The sequence below is a fragment of the Cajanus cajan genome, chromosome 5, assembly GCF_000230855.2.
Source record: "Cajanus cajan strain Asha chromosome 5, NIPB_CcT2T_4, whole genome shotgun sequence".
NCBI lineage: Eukaryota > Viridiplantae > Streptophyta > Magnoliopsida > Fabales > Fabaceae > Cajanus > Cajanus cajan.
This window is the reverse complement of record NC_138521.1, coordinates 4,234,873-4,255,171: the sequence shown is the minus strand read 5'-3', so window position 1 is coordinate 4,255,171 and position 20,299 is coordinate 4,234,873. Positions and strand designations below refer to the sequence as shown.

At 40.2% G+C, this 20,299-nt stretch overlaps 2 protein-coding genes across 3 annotated transcripts; one reads left to right on the top strand and one right to left on the bottom strand.

Moving 5' to 3' along the window:
* Positions 1-521: 521 nt before the first annotated feature.
* Positions 522-4,658, top strand: LOC145957786 (uncharacterized). Its single transcript, XM_083074189.1, has one exon. The coding sequence runs from the start codon at positions 522-524 to the stop codon at positions 4,656-4,658; it is 4,137 nt and encodes a 1,378-aa protein (XP_082930315.1).
* Positions 4,659-12,926: 8,268 nt separating this feature from the next.
* On the bottom strand, positions 12,927-16,941 carry LOC109808838 (phospholipase D alpha 4). Of its 2 annotated transcripts, none has more exons than XM_083074764.1 (4): positions 16,625-16,941; positions 15,882-16,466; positions 14,175-15,372; positions 12,927-13,561 (listed from the first exon to the last, which is right to left on the bottom strand). In XM_083074764.1, the coding sequence occupies exons 1-4, from the start codon at positions 16,733-16,735 to the stop codon at positions 13,152-13,154; spliced, it is 2,304 nt and encodes a 767-aa protein (XP_082930890.1). In that variant the 5' UTR covers positions 16,736-16,941; the 3' UTR covers positions 12,927-13,151. The 2 variants fall into 2 exon arrangements, with proteins under 2 accessions (XP_082930890.1, XP_020227578.1); XM_020371989.3 differs by having other exon boundaries at positions 12,927-13,585; positions 16,625-16,938.
* Positions 16,942-20,299: the final 3,358 nt, after the last annotated feature.

Below are 20,299 nucleotides of genomic sequence, written 5' to 3'. Positions count from 1 at the left end.
TCCTACGTATCGGCTCGGCCAAATGCCGATCCTATAGGATTACCAAGTAAACGTTTACCGACCCGGTCAACAGTCGAAGACATGCAACCTCCCAAGCATTAGCCTGTCGGCTCGGCAATGTGCCGATATGTTAAGCGGATTATAGTACAAATCATAGTTAACAAGGACAAGCGCCTAATTAAGACATGATTAGCTGATTAGCATCGTATTACCTAATTTGGTAAAGATTAGAATAGGCCCACCACGTTCAGGCCCATGTCAGGTATTATAAATAGGTCACACGCAACGAGGTACGTCACTGTTCATTAATTATCCTAGAATATCGTGCTTGTCCTGACTTGAGCGTCGGAGTACCTTTTGTAGGTACCTCCCCCCTCTGACGAATCCGTTTGAAGTATCCGTTCGGCCCTTCTTACCAAGAAGACTACGAGTGTATCCTTGAGCAGGTACATTTTGGCGCCCACCGTGGGGCCGAACCGATAGCATTGCAGAAGCACCGAAAGTTTATGAGTAAAAGAATCATGGTAAAGACAAGGAATACTAATTTTGAAGGGCAACAGTCCGAAGAAGAGCACCAGTCCGGGGCCGAGACGGTTGAGGAGACAAACTTGACCGATATGGTACGCCAGATGAAAGAGGAAATGATCGCCATGAAACAACAGCGAGAGAGAGATGCCGCCGAGATGGAAGCATTGAAAGAAGAGAATGCTGCTCTAAAAAACCAATACCGAGACCCCACATGGAAACCATCTGAGACGACTCACACTCAAGGATCGTTCCACTCGCACGGTCATCACACCTCTTTTCCTCATACCTCTGTCGCGCCCCCAAGCATCCATGCTTCGATCGGAAGACCGACACAGCCAATACCGGCCGGGGCACACCGACATCTATTTACGCCGAACATCATGCAATCGACACTTCTAGACCACTGGAAGTCCCTGCCCCTTGACAAATACGATGGTACAACCGATCCCGATGAACACGTAGATGTGTTCTTGACTCAAGTTACGCTGAGCACAACTGATGATGCCGCCCTGTGCCAAATTTTCCCAACATCGTTAAAAGGACGAGCTCTGAGTTGGTTCACTCGGCTTCCGGCCAACTCGATTGATTCGTTCAGTACGTTGGCATCCCAATTCACAATTCAATTTGCTACCAGTCGACCTCACCAATTGACCTCGTTGGCACTAATAAGCATTCGTCAGGAGAAGAAGGAATCCCTTCGGACATTCATGAGCCGATTCAACAAAGCGGCACTCGAAATTCGAGACTTAAACCCTGCTGTAGCTCTACACCACCTTACTACTGCCTTGAAGCCAGGGCCTTTTGCCAACAACATTTGTAAGAAACCCCCTACAGACATGGATGATTTGCGTAGGCGAGCCGACAAGTACATGCAGATGGAGGAACTGGCCGAGTTCCGGAACCAAGCCCGAGTAGAAGTGTCAGCAAAACCCGACAAGCTGACCAAGCCGAGTTTTCGGAGTCGACCGAAAGAGTTGGTTCCCCGCGAGAAGCCTCCTCGGGGACCAAGGTACTCACAATACACGCCCCTCAATACTAGCTGGTCAGCAGTATTAGAACAAGCACTGGCCTCGGATATACTGGTAATCCCAAAACGAGCATCAACCCCTCGTCGGGCCGATACGACCAAGTCATGCAGATATCATCGCAACCGTGGGCATTCAACTGACGATTGTTTGCCCTTGAAGGATAAGATTGAAGATTTAGTCAAGCAGGGACAGCTGCAAGGTTTCGTTGAACGTCCAAACCGATCGAGATACGAAGACCGGTCACGGAGACGCGACCAACTCGAACAAAGGACAGAAACATGTTCTCGCAGAGAACGTAGTCGGTCTAGAGATAGAAGAGAGGATGAGCCTTCGACACAGCCTCGGCGAGTCATCAATACCATTGCCGGGGGATTCGCTGGAGGTGGCTCGTCTTCATCTGCACAAAGAAGACACCTGCGAGCTATCCGGCATGTACATGCCATCGAATCCGCTCGTCGCCGCCTACCCACTATAACTTTCACAGAGGCTGATTTTAAAGGCATCGATCCGGACCAGGATGATCCTATGGTAATCAGCGTTGAAATTCACAATTGTATTGTACGCAAGACGCTGGTCGACCAAGGAAGTTCGGCCGACATCTTCTACTGGAATACGTTCAAGCAGCTGGGCATCCCGGAGTCCGAGCTAGTTCCGTATGATGAACCCTTGGTCGGGTTCTCCGGCGAACGGGTCAATACCAAGGGATACATCAAGTTGTTGACTCGGTTCGTATTTGAAGGCGCCGAATACCGAGATGTTTCAGTTAAATATGTGGTGGTACACGCCAGCACATCTTACAACATTCTCCTTGGACGACCATCCCTGAATCGGCTCAGAGCAGTCGTATCTACCCCTCATTTGGCCATGAAATTTCTGGCCGAGTCAGGACGAGTCGTCACGGTTCATGCCGACCAAAAGATGGCACGGGAGTGTTACTTCGCTAGTTTGCGACTGCCAAGGATAAAAGACGAGGTACCTAGGAAGCCGAGTGGGGTTCACTCGGTGTCCCAGCAATCGACTGTGGACCTCGATTCCCGGATCGATCAGGAGGAAAGAGTCGAGCCTGTTGATGACAAGCAACCGATTCAAGTAGGGGTGTTGGAGTCACAAGTCACTTATATAGGAGCCAACTTGTCCGAGCGGGAACAATTGGCTGTCAGCCAAGTGATCCTCAAAAATAGTTACCTATTTGCTTGGCATCCCTCCGACATGCCCGGCATTGATCCTAGTTTCCTCTGTCACAAGTTGTCCATAAGCAAAGAAGCAAGACCGATCGCTCAACGGCGTCGAAAGGCTGGGGAGGACAGGAAGGCGGCAATAGAGGCCGAGGTGAGTAAGTTGCTAGAAGCCAAGTTCATCCGGGAGGTACACTACACAACTTGGCTAGCTAATGTAGTCATGGTCAAGAAACCGAATGGGAAATGGCACATGTGTACTGACTACACTAATTTGAACAAAGCCTGTCCGAAGGATGCCTATCCGCTACCAAACATTGATCGGCTCGTCGATGGGGCATCTGGCCACAAATTCCTGTCATTCCTTGACGCATACTCCGGATATAACCAAATCCGAATGGACCCTCAAGACGAAGAGAAAACGGCGTTCATCACCGAAACGACCAATTACTGTTATCGAGTTATGCCCTTCGGCCTGAAAAATGCCGGAGCCACCTACCAACGGCTGATGAACAAAATTTTTAGCGACCACATTGGCCGATGTATGGAGGTGTATGTTGATGACATGGTAGTAAAGTCAAGTAGCGTATCTGTACACGCACAAGACTTAACCGATGTGTTTCACGCGCTTCGGCACCACCAAATGAGACTCAACCCCGACAAGTGTGTGTTCGGGGTCTCAGGCGGCAAGTTTTTAGGGTTTATGTTGTCCAGTCGCGACATTGAAGCAAATCCTGACAAGTGCCAAGCCATTTTAAGCATGAAAAGTCCAAGTACCCTGAAAGAAGTTCAGAAGTTGGCAGGCCGGCTCACTTCGCTCTCCCGCTTTCTTCCTTGCCTAGCTGAGATAGCTAGACCCAAGATCCTCTTGCTCAAGAAGACCGAGCAGTTCCAATGGACCCAGGAGTGTGAAACATCATTCCAACATTTCAAGGAGCGCCTTAGTACACCCCCAGTCCTTTCCAAACCAGTTGCCAACCTTGACATGATCGTATACTTAGCAGTCTCTGACAGCTCAATTAGCGCTGCGCTAATACAAGAAAACCGAGAAGGGCAACAACTAGTGTATTTCATCAGTCGGACTCTGCAGGAGGCCGAACGACGATACCAGTTAATTGAAAAGGTAGCCTTAGGACTCATCTACACTGCTCGTCGACTCAGACAATACTTTCATAGCCACAAGATAGTTGTTCGAACCGATTGCCCAGTGTCAAAAGTATTAAGAAAACCAGAGATTGTCGGCCGAATGATGGCATGGTCGGTTGAGCTGTCAGAGTTCGATTTGTCTTTTGAGCCGAGAGGTCCCATCAAGTCGCAGCACTTGGCCGATTTTGTTAACGAGCTTACCCCTTCGGGATGTTTTGAAGACGAGCCGTGGACCATGCATGTCGATGGGTCTTCCAACGCCCAAGGCAGCGGAGCAGGAGTAATACTGGCTAGTCCCTCAGGCGTCACAATCGAGCAGTCCCTTCGGTTCGGTTTTCGTGCCTCGAATAACCAAGCGGAATACGAGGCCCTACTAGCTGGGATGCGGTTGGCAACCGAGATGGGTGTGAAGCGAGTCATATGCTGGACCGACTCAAGGATAGTGGCCGAACAGGTCAATGATAATTTCCAAGTTAAAGATGCGAACCTATTACAATACTATCATCTATTCCAAAGATTGAAGGATGAATTTAGCGAGGTTCAGGTTCGGCATGTTTTGCGCAACAACAATGAACGAGCTGATCAGTTAGCTCGGCTCGCCAGCAGCCGGAAGCCGGGACAGCTGCACACCACTATTCATCTTGAAGTTCCCTCCCCAAGCGTAACAACCGAGTGCATGGCAATAGATGAATCACCCTCATGGACCACACCCATTCGGAACTATATCACTAACGGCGAAGTACCGGCCGACCCGTTGGAAGCTAAGAAGTTACGAACATAGGCGGCTCGGTACTCCATGATAGCCGAGGACCTCTACAGACGGGGGTTCTCCACCCCGCTGCTCAAATGCATAGATAGTCACCAAGCAGATTACGTGATGAGGGAAGTCCATGAGGGTATTTGTGGCTCTCATTCCGGGGGACGAACCTTAGCAGCTAAAGTCTTGCGGGCCGGTTATTATTGGCCGACTCTGAAGGGGGACTGCGCCGACTTTATCAAGAAATGTGTTCAGTGCCAAAAATACGGGAACCTCATTCATGCCTCGGCCGCTGAACTGCATAGCATCAGCTCTCCATGGCCGTTTACTTTATGGGGCATTGATGTATTCGGCCCATTTCCGGTGGCGAAGGGACAAGTTAAGTTTCTCCTCGTGGCTGTCGATTACTTCACAAAGTGGATAGAGGCCGAGCCGCTTGCCTGCATCTCCGCCGCTAATGTCCAGAAATTTGTCTGGAAGAACATGGTTACCCGTTTCGGCATCCCATATGCCATCATCTCAGATAACGACCTATAATTCACGGACAAAAAGTTCAACTCTTTTCTTGAAAACCTTGGCATCCGACATAGGTTTACATCAGTTGAGCACCCCCAGTCGAACGGCCAGGCCGAAGTGGCCAATAAGGTTATCCTCACCGAATTAAAGAAACGGCTCGGCTCGGCAAAAGGGGCATGGGCAGAAGAGTTGCCAGAGGTCCTTTGGGCGTATCGATGTACACCACAATCAGCAACAAAAGAGACACCCTTTCGCCTGACATACGGCACGGACGCCATGATCCCGGTTGAAGTCGGAGAGCCATCATTCCGAAGACAACACTTCCATGAGGAGTCTAACAATGCTTCGCTCTGAGCCGAGCTTGATGTCTTTGATGAAGCACGGGAAAAAGCACAGATTGTGACCGAGGCATGTAAACAACGCATGACACGCCGTTTCAATTCAAGTGTTAAGCCGAGAACATTTCACGAAGGCAATCTTGTATGGAGAGCAACCGGGTCAGCCAGACGCAACTCTTCAGAAGGGAAGCTATCAGCCAACTGGGATGGCCCTTTCCGGATATGGCATGTCTTCAACAATGGAGCGTACAAGTTAGAAGAACTGTCCGGCAAGGTCGTTCCTCGGACATGGAATTCTACTCATTTGAAGACATATTACAGTTGAATCAACCTCGTGTATTTACATTTCAACTATGTGTACTGATGCACTCTTTTCCTTGAACCGGTCTTTTCTCCTCTTAAAAAATTGTGAAAAGAGGTTTTGGCCGGCAAGGTTTTTAATGAGGCATCCAATCAATAACAACACAATTCAATTATCTTTGACTTGCTTTACATTTTTACCATTAAAGTTCTTACAAGTCTTCCCTCCCGAGACGTCTCTCGGCCAAGGATGTGGCTTCTATTAAATTTACAAGTCTTCCCTCCCGAGATGTCTCTCGGCCAAGGATGTGGCTTCCATTAAATTTACAAGTCTTCCCTCCCGAGATGTCTCTCGGCCAAGGATGTGGCTTCTATTAAATTTACAAGTCTTCCCTCCCGAGATGTCTCTCGGCCAAGGATGTGGCTTCTATTAAATTTACAAGTCTTCCCTCCCGAGAGGTCTCTCGGCCAAGGATGTGGCTTCTATTAAATTTACAAGTCTTCCCTCCCGAGACGTCTCTCGACCAAGGATGTGTCTTCTATTAAATTTACAAGTCTTCCCTCCCGAGAGATGTCTCTCGGCCAAGGATGTGGCTTCTATTAAATTTACAAGTCTTCCCTCCCGAGACGTCTCTCGGCCAAGGACGTGGCTTATTAAAATGTCTTCCCTCCCGAGATGCCTCTCGGCCAAGGACGTCACTACTATTAAAGTTCAAACTTGTTACAAAATTTTAATACGCGGGGCAAAGCAAGTACAACTAAGCAATAGTCAAAAACCCAAATTCATTACGGCACTAACGGCCGGGAAAAACACCAAAGGACACTATCGACGCACTTATACAAAAAGCAAAAAAATTAAAAGAGCACTATCGGCTCGCCAAACATGAAGAAATTTCAAGATTGCACCTCGGCCTCCCCCTGCACTGGGCCGTCCTTAGGCGCACCCTCCTCATATGCCGTTTCCTCCCCAATTGGCTCAGTTGGCCGAGCCGGGGCTTCTTCATCGGCTGGTTGGTCGGCTGGAATAGAAGCCAGGTCCACCAACTTCCCTTGGAAAAAATCCTTGGTCATATCCAAATGGAAGTCGGGAGGAAAGTCCCCGAAATAGCTGGCTTGCCGAGCCGCCTGAGCAAAGCCCGCCTGATGCTGGGTAAGGACTTTGTTACGTGCCTTCTCTTGGTAAGCTCTGAAGGCCACTTTCTCGGCATCTAGCTCCTTACCCAGAGCAGCAACCTTCTCGGTCTCACTCTTCAGGGCAAATTCGAGACGCTGAACCTTCAAAGCAAGGTCATCGGCGGTTCGGCCTCGGCGATCCAATTCGGCCTGATATTTGCTGCTGGCCGTTTGAGCGTCAGTTAGCGCCGCTAGCGTCTCTTGGAGAGACTTTTCTTGTTCAGCAAGTTGCCGACGCAGTCCATCGGCCTCGCCGTTCGGCTCCATGACGATGCTTTGTGCCATGGCCACGACACGCACTTGGAACTCACAGAAAAAGCTCCACTTCTGAGCTGCAGTCATACGGCTCAGCATCCCTTGACCTACCTCGGAAGTCAAGTCTTGACTCAGGAAATCCTGAGCATTGACATTGCCAGCCAAAAAATTTGGCGCAGCCAAGCCTTCTGGAACAGGGGGACTAACCACTCGGCGCTGCTTAGCCCGACGGCTCTCCTCCTTGGCCCTTGTGTCAGGCCTTCTTTTTTCAGGATGGGGCCGAGTTGGTTTCCTTTGCTTTGTCGGCCCCGCCCCACCGCCTTGGACAGTTGGCGGATTCCCTTGCCCGGCAGCCGGGGCATTGATTCCAGTGGTCGTAGCCACTTGTTTGCGAATTATCGTGCGGATGTCCAAGTCGTCCTCTCCGTGGTCCGCCATTATGCCTCCACATCATTAGTCAAAATCAATGATAACACAAGAATTTAAACAAGTAAGAAAGGTACTATACCAATTAGCTCCTCGACTACGTCGGCCGATTCAAACAATCGAACTAGAGGACGACAAGGTAGAGGCCGAGGCAGCTTCTCTAAAAATTTTAGACTCAAATTCTCCCCCGGGGACATACGCGATTTAGAAACCGTGTCATATTTTCTCGGCTTCCGAGTCCAGTACAAGGGAAAAAGTGAATTCCCTTTGGCATCAAAGAAATATTTATTACCCGTCTCTGGCCGAATCATCACCTTCATAAACCCCACTTTAAATTTTTTGTAGGAAGTAGTGAACGGCTGAAGCAGGCAATCATGGTGCCGAATCAATGACAACCACTTCGCCTTCTTGGTAGGCCGAGACGAATAAAAGTGCAGGAATAGATGCGGGGTAGGAGAGAGGCCGAGAGCCAAGCACAGATGCCTAAACCCTTGCATTGCCGCCCAAGTGTTTGGATGAAGTTGACTCGGCGCCACGTTCAGGAGCCGAAGTATACCCATAAAATAGTTGTCAAAAGGGAGGGATATCTTCAAATCCCGGAACATATAATCATACACGTAAAAGAATGGATATTTGGACGACCCTTGGCCCAAATATACAAAATCCGGGTTCGGCGCCCCATCACCTCGGCACGGCTGGAAGAAGATCGCGGAGGGCTCTTCATCTTCAGGAAAGTTTAAGAATCTCGTGGCCGATACGAAGTTAACAAGAGACTTATTATCAGTGTATGGGGAATACACGCTACCAACCTCGCCGTGCACCCACGAATATCCAGGGGTCGATATGGGAGCAAAACTCCTTGATGATCCGCCACCCATACTCGGATGATCATCTGAAGCTACAGCTGACGAAGAATCACCACTCTGCGACCGTTCAGACCCAGAAACGGATCCCGTATTATCACCATTTGAAGCCGAGGCCGAGGCAACATCTCGGTCCGGCGTCGCCCTCAACCTAGATTCCCCTTCGTCCCCAGAGGAGTCAACATGAACAACACCTAGATTAGCCATTACGTACCTGAGTTTTGAACTTGACTTATCGCTGTGGAGTGCTCAAATGCAGACGATCTCGGCTTAGAGTAACTGATAAGTGTCTTTGGGACCACCCCCCATACACCTATTTATAGGAGTTTGTCGTAAGTATCTGAAGAGACGCCCTCCTGTGCACCGTTGGATCATTTCGATCCGACGGTCTGCGATGCGCAACCCCTCTCATGCGTCATTAATACCTAACGGTTATAACCTTTGGTATTATCACAGCGGCTACAATTGTTTCCCACCGTAACTCCTCGCATGCGCCCGGTGCCCAACGGTTACAACCCTTCGTTTCCCACCAATGATTGTAACCCTTGGCCTTCCCTCCAAAACAGCAGCCAAAGTACACTATTTCCCTTCACATTTATCCTTTACGTTGCTTCACTCCTCAAGGCTGGGGGGCTTGTGTACCGGGAGGATCCTATCGGTCACGTTGACCAACACGTGCCGTTCCGTCAGACACCCATGCGAACTGGACCATACCCAAGGTTGACGTTAGCATCGGCCCAGCTGAAGGCCGATGCAAACGACATGATGCATCCCCGCATCCTACGTATCGGCTCGGCCAAATGCCGATCCGATAGGATTACCAAGTAAACGTTTATCGACCCGGTCAACAGTCGAAGACATGCAACCTCCCAAGCATTAGCCTGTCGGCTCGGCAATGTGCCGATAGGTTAAGCGGATTATAGTACAAATCATAGTTAACAAGGACAAGCGCCTAATTAAGACATGATTAGCTGATTAGCATCGTATTACCTAATTTGGTAAAGATTAGAATGGGCCCACCACGTTCAGGCCCATGTCAAGTATTATAAATAGGTCACACGCAACGAGGTACGTCACTGTTCATTAATTATCCTAGAATATCGTGCTTGTCCTGACTTGAGCGTCGGAGTACCTTTTGCAGGTACCTCCCCCCTCTGACGAATCCGTTTGAAGTATCCGTTCGGCCCTTCTTACCAAGAAGACTACGCGTGTATCCTTGAGCAGGTACAAGATTCTTTAAATAAGTTTTTTTTAAAAGTACTTTCAGGAGAAAAAAGTGTAACAAGTCATTATCTTACACTTGACAGAATTAATGAGAACCAACAAATAATAATTAATTGTTTAGGATTAATATAATCTCTATACTTGAACATATGCACCATAAAAATATATATAAGTATAATTCAATTGAGGAGAATAAAATAACTGTATAAGTATATATATATATATATATATATATATACACACGTATAGTAATCTAACATTGTAAAATAAAATTCTAAGTTGTTGGTCAAACAATAACTACTAAAACTATCATAAAAGACATAGAAGCTTCTAGCTTAACCTTATTTTATTTTCATATAAATATGATTATCGCAGTCCAATCACAAAGAAAATACAAGGGTATGTTAATATACAAAAAGGAAAAAAAACATAATATGAGTATAGAAGTAGAAGTATCTATACTTCCCACGACATGTAAATTGTACACATATTACCTCATGAGCTACAACATATCAATACAACAAACATCTCAACATGATTTTTAACAACCTTACAAAAGTAAGCAACTTACAACATATGATACTTCATATTTCACCACATCAATGTCACTCAACATACAACTTCACATAGCATATGAACACACCAAAACAACACATCATATGCAACATGCTTTAATTATATATGTCGTCACACATTCACTTATAAAGATCGCTCACAATAAGGATGAGCCATCTAAATGGTTTGACCCTACTGAACTAACTGATCTTTTTACGCCTATTAGATTAACAACCAATTGGGAAACCAATCCCTATAACATAATTTTTTGAATGTCGTCACTTAAACTAAAAAAGTTTAGTACCACATTCAGGTATAACATAACTTCAGTATGGGTCTGCCACAACATTGACATGCATTAACCAAGTCAATGTGGACTTAACTTGCTAACTATCCTTGCGATACTGCACTCCTCTCTAGTAACCAGTTAAGGGTTTAACCATCAACTTCGTATCCTACTCAACATTGACTAAGGATCCAGAGAAGACTCAACAACTCATTCTAAGAGATAATGCTTACTCAAGGAGGATTTTTCAACAACTAGGCTCATCAAGTATCGCACTAATATCTTTACAATGAGATATCCAACTTTCAAAAACACCATTTCCTCTAGTTTTATGTCAATCAACAATCATGCCTAATTCTTAATTAGCATCAACACCTCAACAATTCAACAATATCCAACATATCATGCCTAAATGTCTAAAGTATTCTCAACATCACACATCAACAATACAACAAAATATTCATATATATATATATATATATATATATATATATATATATATATATATATATATATATATATATATATATATAATCCCAAATCAATATACATATAACTAACAACACCCATAAACGTACAAAATGCAATATATTCATTTAACCTATTCATGTTCGCCATTTAATCAAGCAAACAACAATTTTTCATAATGCATTCCACACCCGATGCCATACACGTTACACCTATTGTCATTAAGTCAAGGAGCTTTTTGCCTTGCCCACACCCAACCCCATTTCAGGCAAAGAGTCTCTACTTGATTCATGTTCGACGCCACTTCATTAGCACTTGACATCAATTTAGGCAAAGACAATTCTCTCTCTTTATGCTCAACGCCATTCAACTTAATGTCTGGTAGGACCAGGTCAAAGGTATAATACTCTCTTCTCACGCTTGACATCACTAATCCTATGCTTGACGTAAGTAAGATAAAAGGCCCTTGATTTGATCCAAGTCCGGTGCCTTGAAGGCGCATTCAACGTGATGATGAATTCTACGTTTGACGATTCATGAAACTGACTCAAACCACCCAAAAATTAGAAAATACCAAACATGCATTACAACATTCCATATATATACATCACTAGCAACTCATTTCCAACAAGAAATAACACATGCAATCACCATTACTCAAGATTATCAAGTTCTTCTCTTGAAAATCGAAGACAACCAAGTTCAACTATCACCATTCAAAATCATGCTATTCAACAACATAATTGACACTATTTAGCATCCATATCATGAAATCAACCGACAAGCAACTAAACAATCCAACAAGAACCAATAATCTAGCTTCCCTTACCTCGTATCCGAAGAGAACGAAGGAGAAGGAAAGAGAAATGGTTTCGAGCTCTAAGCTAGCACTAGGAAGCTCCACATGACCCAACCTTAATTCTTAACTTTTTGGCTTTGAATCAACAACCAACAACAATCCCTACGCACTTGGGAAGCCTAGGAAGAAAAAGGAAGATCTTCAAAATCTCAAAGTTCCTCTCTCTAATTTATCTATCTAAGAATCTTGAAAATGAACTAATGAAATTCAATTCTCAAAAGAAACTTTATATATTTCCCTGTCATAGTCGAATTAGATTTCTATCCAAAGAAACTCTCTAAACATTAAAAACTCCTCGGGGTTTTTTTTAATTCTTAGAATCTTAATAATATACCTTAAGATACCACAACACACATAAGTATTGGTAAAATACAATGATAAAGAAAAACGTACAATGTTACAAAAAATAAGAAAAAAAAATCAAAATAAACATCTCCATAAACTAAAACTAGTTTATGTATGAATTAAAAATAAGATTTTGAGAAAATTAATAGATATTACATTAATAAATAAAATAATATTATTAAATGATTAAATTTTATTAAATGTTTGTATAAAAAAAATATACGGACAATATACACAAATTAAATTTATATAAATAAATTGTTTATTTTAGCCACCAAAACTTTTTATTTTGATACCTTTTTTTTTTCAAAAATCTTGATGTAAAAATATTTTAACTTTAGGTGATATATATATATATATATATATATATATATATATATATATATATATATATATTATAAGTAGGAGATATAATTTTCTCCCATTCAGTCGGAATCAACTCCAATATCAAATTCGTTCATGCTTCGTGTTTTTGAAAGATTAATAATTAATTTGACATTTGTCAATTTTCAATGTTATATGTTTAATCACTTTTGTCGAATTTTGAATGATCGAAATCATAAATCTCAAATTCCATTACCAAAATCAAATTAATGAAAAACACCTAGTTCAGTTCCGAAATAAGTTTTGTTAAATTCTTTGTCTATACATCAAATATCGTTGACACCAAATAAGACTTAAAACTAACATATAAAAAAAAATGTATCTATTATCAGTTTAATTTAAAACACATTATGATTTGAACTCACTAAAATTTAATAACATGTATGAATCATTACCTGTATATTTCACAAACAAACTGACCTATGAGAAGTATTTTTGGCTCATGTACAGGGCTTTTATTTTCTCAGTGCCATATTTATTAGAACACTAGTGTGATTTGGTGGTCATAACTCAACCATATATATCTTAAGTGGTAAAAATAGGGGGCAACATTTTGGACCTCTTTCCTTTGACTAGAGAATTTGTATCAGGAAAATGAACTCCATCAGTGAGGTCCTTCACATACCCTTCTTGTGTTACTCTCACAGGGTAACTTACAAGGTGCACACCTTCCATGTCCACAATTTCTTCACTGCTGTACATTCCCCACATTTCATCTCCTATTGACCGCATTCTCTCCACACACTCCAATCTTTCTGGCTCTAAGAACAGTTCATCAACACTCACTGTGTGCTCATACCATAGAGACATTCTGTATGCTTGAATTTCATCAAGGTTCATTTGTGTATCAGCTTCATCTTGAGACTGGTAGCATCCTATGGCAATCTCAGTGTCCCTTTGCCCGTCCATGGATCTTTGGTTTACATTAGCTGATCCTATCAAAATGTATAGGTCGTCCACTAGTTACACATGCAATGAAACAAAATTTGTTAACTTCAACCACAATTCAACAATTGCACCATTAAAGTACTTTGAATTAGGAGTTTATCCTTTTACATATAGAATAAAATACTATGCAAACAACATTCCAAATAAGCACTTCTGCAAATATGACATGGTTAAATAGTATAACATGCTGACAATGGTGTAGATGACTTCAAAAAGTTGAGACTTACCAACTCAATTTTTAAACCTTGTCACAACATATTTAAGGGTCTATTTGAATAAATTTCTCCATAAACACTTTTAGGAGGAAAAAAATACAAAGAAAAGATGAAATAAGCTTTTCATGAGCTAAAATTAACTTATGCAGGAGTTAATATGTACTAATTGCATATTAGTTTATCTAAAAATATATTTTTAACTTATATCAAGTTAAATTTAGTTTATGGAGAAGTTTACTTTATTTTTCTTCCCTTAATTATAGAGAAATTTATCCAAACAAACTGTAAAATTCCTCTAGTCAAAGATATCGGACCCTTTCAAGAACAAGAAAAGATCAAAAAGTGAAATAGAACATAATAACTAAAGAATAATGCTGCAATATACCTATCATGAACTTGGAGTGAACATAAACCATGAATCTCCGATTTTTTTGGGCATTCCAGTATTGAGTTTCAGGTTGGGGAGAATCTGGTGGAAGATACTCCCCTTGACCCTTCTGTTCCCTATTTGCAAGACAGAAAAAATTCAGGTAGTCTCTAGGGTGTCCTGGTTCTCCACTTTCTTGTATTGCTTCTCCAATCAACCTATACATCATTGCCATTGTTTCTCTAGTCCAATGCAGTATATCTTGAACAGGTTCACTTTCAGGCTCTCCTTCTGGCCACATTGGTATCACTATGTACACAGAAAATCTCTCCTTTGCTTTGATCTTACTCACCACCTTGAGTGCAATTTCAATTGGAATTAGATTAGTGCAGCCACAGTGCCTATCTTTCTTCCACCAATGGCACCCCCCAATGAAGTATTGGTTTTCAATGTATATAAACCTTTCAGCACGCCTAATTGCTTCAACATAAGCTTCATGGATGCTCCTCTCCACAGTTGACTTTGTGGACAAGTCACCAACTGAGACATGATCAATTGACCTGTATACTTGAACTTTCCAATTCCTCTCTGTAAGAGTGCTTGAGCTTGTCCTAGGCATAAGATTTACCAGGGTGCTAGAAGGGACTAGAAAAGATGGATCACACTGCTTCGTCCATCTTTGCTCAAAATTTGTTAACACATCCCAAGCAGCCTCACCAGTAACACAAGCATGAGCATCATGCCAAGGTGCCCTTGGCCCTCCTTTGTTGAGGCTAGCTCCTTCAATGCTTGGTTGGTAGAAGTCATAACAATGTGATTCCCTTATGAGTGTTTGAAACAATGAATGTTGCTCTGTGTCATATCTGCCATCACAAACATCTAAGCCTCCTACAAAGCTCATGAGTTCTCTGTTGTCACCAACAGACTTGGGTGCATTTGTGTCCACTGTTATAGTCTTCTGATGGTGAGAAAAGAGTGTGGGGAACATATGGTGTAATCTGGGACACTTTCTGCATATTACTTTTGTGTGGTTGAAATAAGCAAAAGCTTCCTCATCTTGGTTGTTTATTTCACCTTTGTTCTTAACAAAGGGCAAAGATGTTTCATCATCCCAAAGCATAACCCTCACAGCCACACCTTCCTCTGCCTTCGTCTTCAATAGTTCACCTAACTTTATCCCTCTGGCATGTGGGATTTCTGTGTGAGGATCTCTAACCTGTCATGTAGCATATTAGCTTCTAAAAAAATTGTATATCACTGTGAAAGGGGAGTGGATCCTCTCATTACATGATGTCGTATTCAAATTGTGTGTCTCTCTCCTCATAAATATTAAATAAGCCTTACCTATCAGCTAGACACAAAACTTAAACATGACTTGATCAATTTAAAATAAATTAGTAAATAAAAAGTTTAAGTGAGTTACGTTATGTATGCTCGCCAAGGGTAGAGCAAAACTCATGACCCAAATAACATTTATAATAGATTTATGACAAACTATTACAAATAACTGAAATAAGTTTAGGTACTAACAAATTACCTAATAATAAAGTTCTCATATTAGCAGCGGGATTTGAACTCGCGTCCTTGTGGGACATGAGTCCTATCCATACTAACTGAATTAACCTTTGTTGAAAGAATTATTTTAAGGTCTTGTTAAAAAATTTATCACTAGAGGATCCATTCCTATATAAAAGGAAATTAAGTATGAAATGACATTGAATTTACCAGAACCATCATGGGATTGAAGGACCACCCTGCAATATAAACTAGATACTTGGCACCCTCAATGGCTTTATAGATATCCTCCCATAGCTTTTTGGGAGCTCCACATAGATCAAAGGGAGGTTGGAAAGCAGAAGAATGGTGAGCATCATGATAAAGTTTGACCTGACAATTGGACCTTAGTGGAAATGTAGCATCCCTCAGCCCTTGAAATTCCCAGTCATTGTTCACCATCTTTGCCCAACTTGGTTCCAATTCTGCTGGCTTGAACAATAACTGAAACTTCAACTGAAGTTTTGGGTTTGGTTTTCCATTGTCCATGAGGAGAGGGAAGAATCCATTGATCAAGCCTCCTTTCTTCAGTAGCTGCTGAGCCTGGATATGGAACTTCCCCAATATAGAAGAACATGATGTTTTCAGTGTAATAGTTATGCATGAATCAGCTGGATGAGCACATTGAATCTGAAAGGTTTGGTTCCACACACGGTTGCTTTCTTGGCTAGTTTTTGCAAACTTCTGGTTATCTATCTTGATAGTCACATATGCAGGCTTTCCATTTGTACATATGAACCTAAAACAAGAAAAACACTGAAAAAAAAAAAAAAAAAAATTAATACATGGCATGACTTCATGAAAACAATGAAGAACTTCATTGTAGTGCTAGTAGCTTTATGCACACACTCAATACTTGTGTGCACATAATTGACATAACATGTGTGCATGTGTGTGTTGATTATGGAACTTACATGGAAGCGAAACAAAGGTGAGTATGGTGAGGCATTGAAGATGGTAGCTTCAATTGTTCCATGGAGGAGTTTAGGAGTTTCCTCTATAACTTTTAAGGCTAAAGTATTCATGAGGAAGAAATGGGGGAGATAGATAACTATTGAGTTTGGTTTAACATATGAAGGATTTCGTGCCAATTTACAATAACCAATTATTATGTGACATTTATATAGGTGAGTGAGTTTGCTGTTGCAGATGAAGAAGCAAAGGGAACCTTGGAATGCAATTGAAAGTGTAAAAAGTGGTGTAACTTGGCATTTATGCAGACACAATCCAAGCTTCAAGTATTTGCCATCACAAGTTTTAGCTTGAAGCTAAGTTTCTTGAACCCAAATCTCAATTTACCGTAATCAGTAAGTACAAGTCAAAATACAGGTCTTGTACACTCTTAGTACATTGAATACATCATATACTTGTCATTCAACCGATATATAATTTTTTAGGAGGATAATTATTTTATAATTATGGCCAAAATTATTTTTAGGAAAAAAAAAAATAACGTGTCCTTATGTCATATGACCCTGCTTTGGCATATCTCTAGCACAGACCAAAGAAATTGAGTTGGCTGTATATTACTCATTGTCTGTGGGTTGTTAGAAACATAACATGCGTCAGTTTAGCATACCTAACGGATAAGTTCGTTAAGTATTGAAAACTAGTTGGAAGTTAGGGCCTAAAAGTTCATAAGTCAGTTTGATCGAATTAGAAGTGTGTGATAAAAATTCTTCAAAAAAAAAAGTGTGTAATAAATTAGGGTTTCAATAACTTTTTAGTAGGATTTAACTTGTTTTCATTTTTGTTATTTTAAAATGTTTTTTTTCTTGTTTTAGGTTCCTATGACATTGTTTTGTTTTACTTTAGTCTTTGATGTTACTATTTTAATTTCTATAAAATTATAAACAATCAATATAGGTTTCTCTTATCTTGAAAGATTTTTATTTAGTCAGTTATTTAGAAAAGATTAGGTTTGTTTAATTCAATTTCTTTTAGTCATGCATCACATAACAGAGGCAATGACTAAAATGAAAGCAAAGGATTTTACATGAACCAAAGCTATAATTTTTTAAAAATAAAACAAGAACAACACTATATTATTGAACTATCTGTTGAATGTAAAATGGCAAGTTCGAACTATAGTTATATAAAATATTTAGATGAAAAATTTCAGTGTCCATAATAATTCTACTGATTCGAATAAAATTATTTTTTGAAAAAGATATGTGTGGTCTCTTACTAAAAGTAATGTAAAATGTCAAACTCAAAATTTGATAATCATATATTTTCATATAATTATAAATTTTATTTTAATTTATTTCAAATTATTTATTTTCTTCGAAATTAGGTTAACAAATTTTTAATTTTATTCTTATTTGTAATAGTTTTAATTGCAAACTAGAATGTCATTTATCCATTCCAGATCGGCTATTCTAGAAAATGTGGGGGTGTACAGATTGCATTCCGGACTGGCCAATCCAAAATAGGGTTTTTTTTTTTTTAATTGGGGATCCAGATTAGGACTACACATTTCAAATTGGTGAATTCAAAATGAACAAAAAAAATAAAATAAAAAATAAAAAGGTGTATGTATATGGAGAGAAGGAGGGACAAAGAAAAAGAAAATGGTATATTTGGAAACTTCATAAAATGATGGGTGCAAGGAGAAATTCCTAAAAATAGTTTATCTCAAGCATAGTTTTAAAAACCGGACCGGTCATCGAACCGGTTAAGGTACTGGGTCAGTGGGTCAAAGGTTGAACCGGTGGGTCACTAGTTGAACCGCATGACTTGATTTTTATTTATTTTTATTAAAAAGTATTCATATTAAATATATTTTATACTTATAAATTTTAATAAATTCATATCTTATTTTAAATTTCAATTTTTCTATCTTATTTAAAATTTTTATTTTTATTTTGTAAAAAAATACATAAAAAAATTACATGTTAAACGGTATATTAATACAAATTAAAAATATAAATAATATGTACATATATAATATGCTTGCAATTAATATCAAAAAATAATATATGTAATATTTACATAGATATTGCATTATTAAATATATAATTTAAAATTAATAATATACTATAAAAGTTATTTAAGTTGTATATATTGCAAACAAATATATTAGAACAAGTAGTCATTGTTATATTTAATAAGACTCCTTGCTTTTTCATTAAGAGATTCAATTTTCATTATTATTTTTGTGATTTATGATCCCTTAAAAAAATGTAAAAAAAAAAAAAAAAAAAGTGGTTGAACCGGTTTGACCCACCGGTTCACCGGTTGAACCGGAAATTTGACCGGTTCAATCCGGTTTGAAACGGGTCGACTGCATAATCGATCCAACTTCAGATTCGGACCGACTGGACCACCGGTTCCCGGTCCAACCGGTCCGACCGGCCGGGTCGGTCCGAGTTTTAAAACACTGATCTCAAGTCCAATTTCCATAAATGTTACTCGATAAAGAATTAAGCTAATTTGTTTTGTCCTAATAAACCAATTAGATTAAGTTGAACCATTAATTTTTAGACCGAAACTTATAGGTTTTTTTTGTCTACTATTTTTATTTTTATTTTTTTATGTAAAATTTAAATAAAGTAAGACAATTTGACTTGACTCATAAACTAACATAATGGTCTAAACAATCAATTTGACTCGGTCCAAATTATTAGAAGAAGATTTTGATCCAATTCTAAAATGTAAGAATATCTTTAATAATTATCATACCTTTCTTAATTGATATAAAAATTGTCCTTTTTTCTTCAACTTACATCCATATTTTGAAACTTGACTATTCATTGAATTAACTATATATATATATATATATATATATAAAAGGAGGGATCTGTTTATTCCAAAAGTAAGTTTACTTAAACTTACTCTATTCGATAATTCATATTTTACATCAAATTTTCACAATTTAAATTAATGAAATATAGTATCAAATAGTCTTCAAAGTTTTTAAAAGTTTGTAGACTTAATGTATGTATCAAGAACTTTAAACTTAACGATTGAATCGTTAAAATTTGATGTAGAACATTAATTATCGAATTGGGTAAGTTTAAGTAGGTTTTACTTCAAAAGTAAACGAATCCATCATATATATATATATGGAGCGTATCAGGTGAGACGGTATTTTATTGTGAGAGATGAGAGGGTTAAATATAATCCTTAAATTAATTTAATGAATTAGATTAAAACTTCTTAAAAACCTGTCACGTGCCCCTCCTCCTTCCCTTGTGTCCAGGTTTTCCCAAACCTTAGTCACATTGATTCACCATCTCAAAGCCCCAACCATCTTCCACCATCGAACAAAAAGCTCCTACCTGTCACAGAAAGATGATTCACATCGTCATTCAACCACGACTTGCCACCATCACGGAAACTGCCCATTGTCGTTCAGTCACGACTCACCATCGTTGCAAATAGAAGATGGAGTTTTGCTCCACTTGTAGAAGCATGTTGTAGTGTGAACTGCCAAGTATGGTTCACCCTTCTAGATTTAAAATGTTATTTATATATATATATATATATATATATATATATATATCTTTATTTATCCTTTCGGATAGTAAAAAGTAGATAGCGAACTCCCAGGAAGAATATTGAAACTTATGACTATATATGTATGT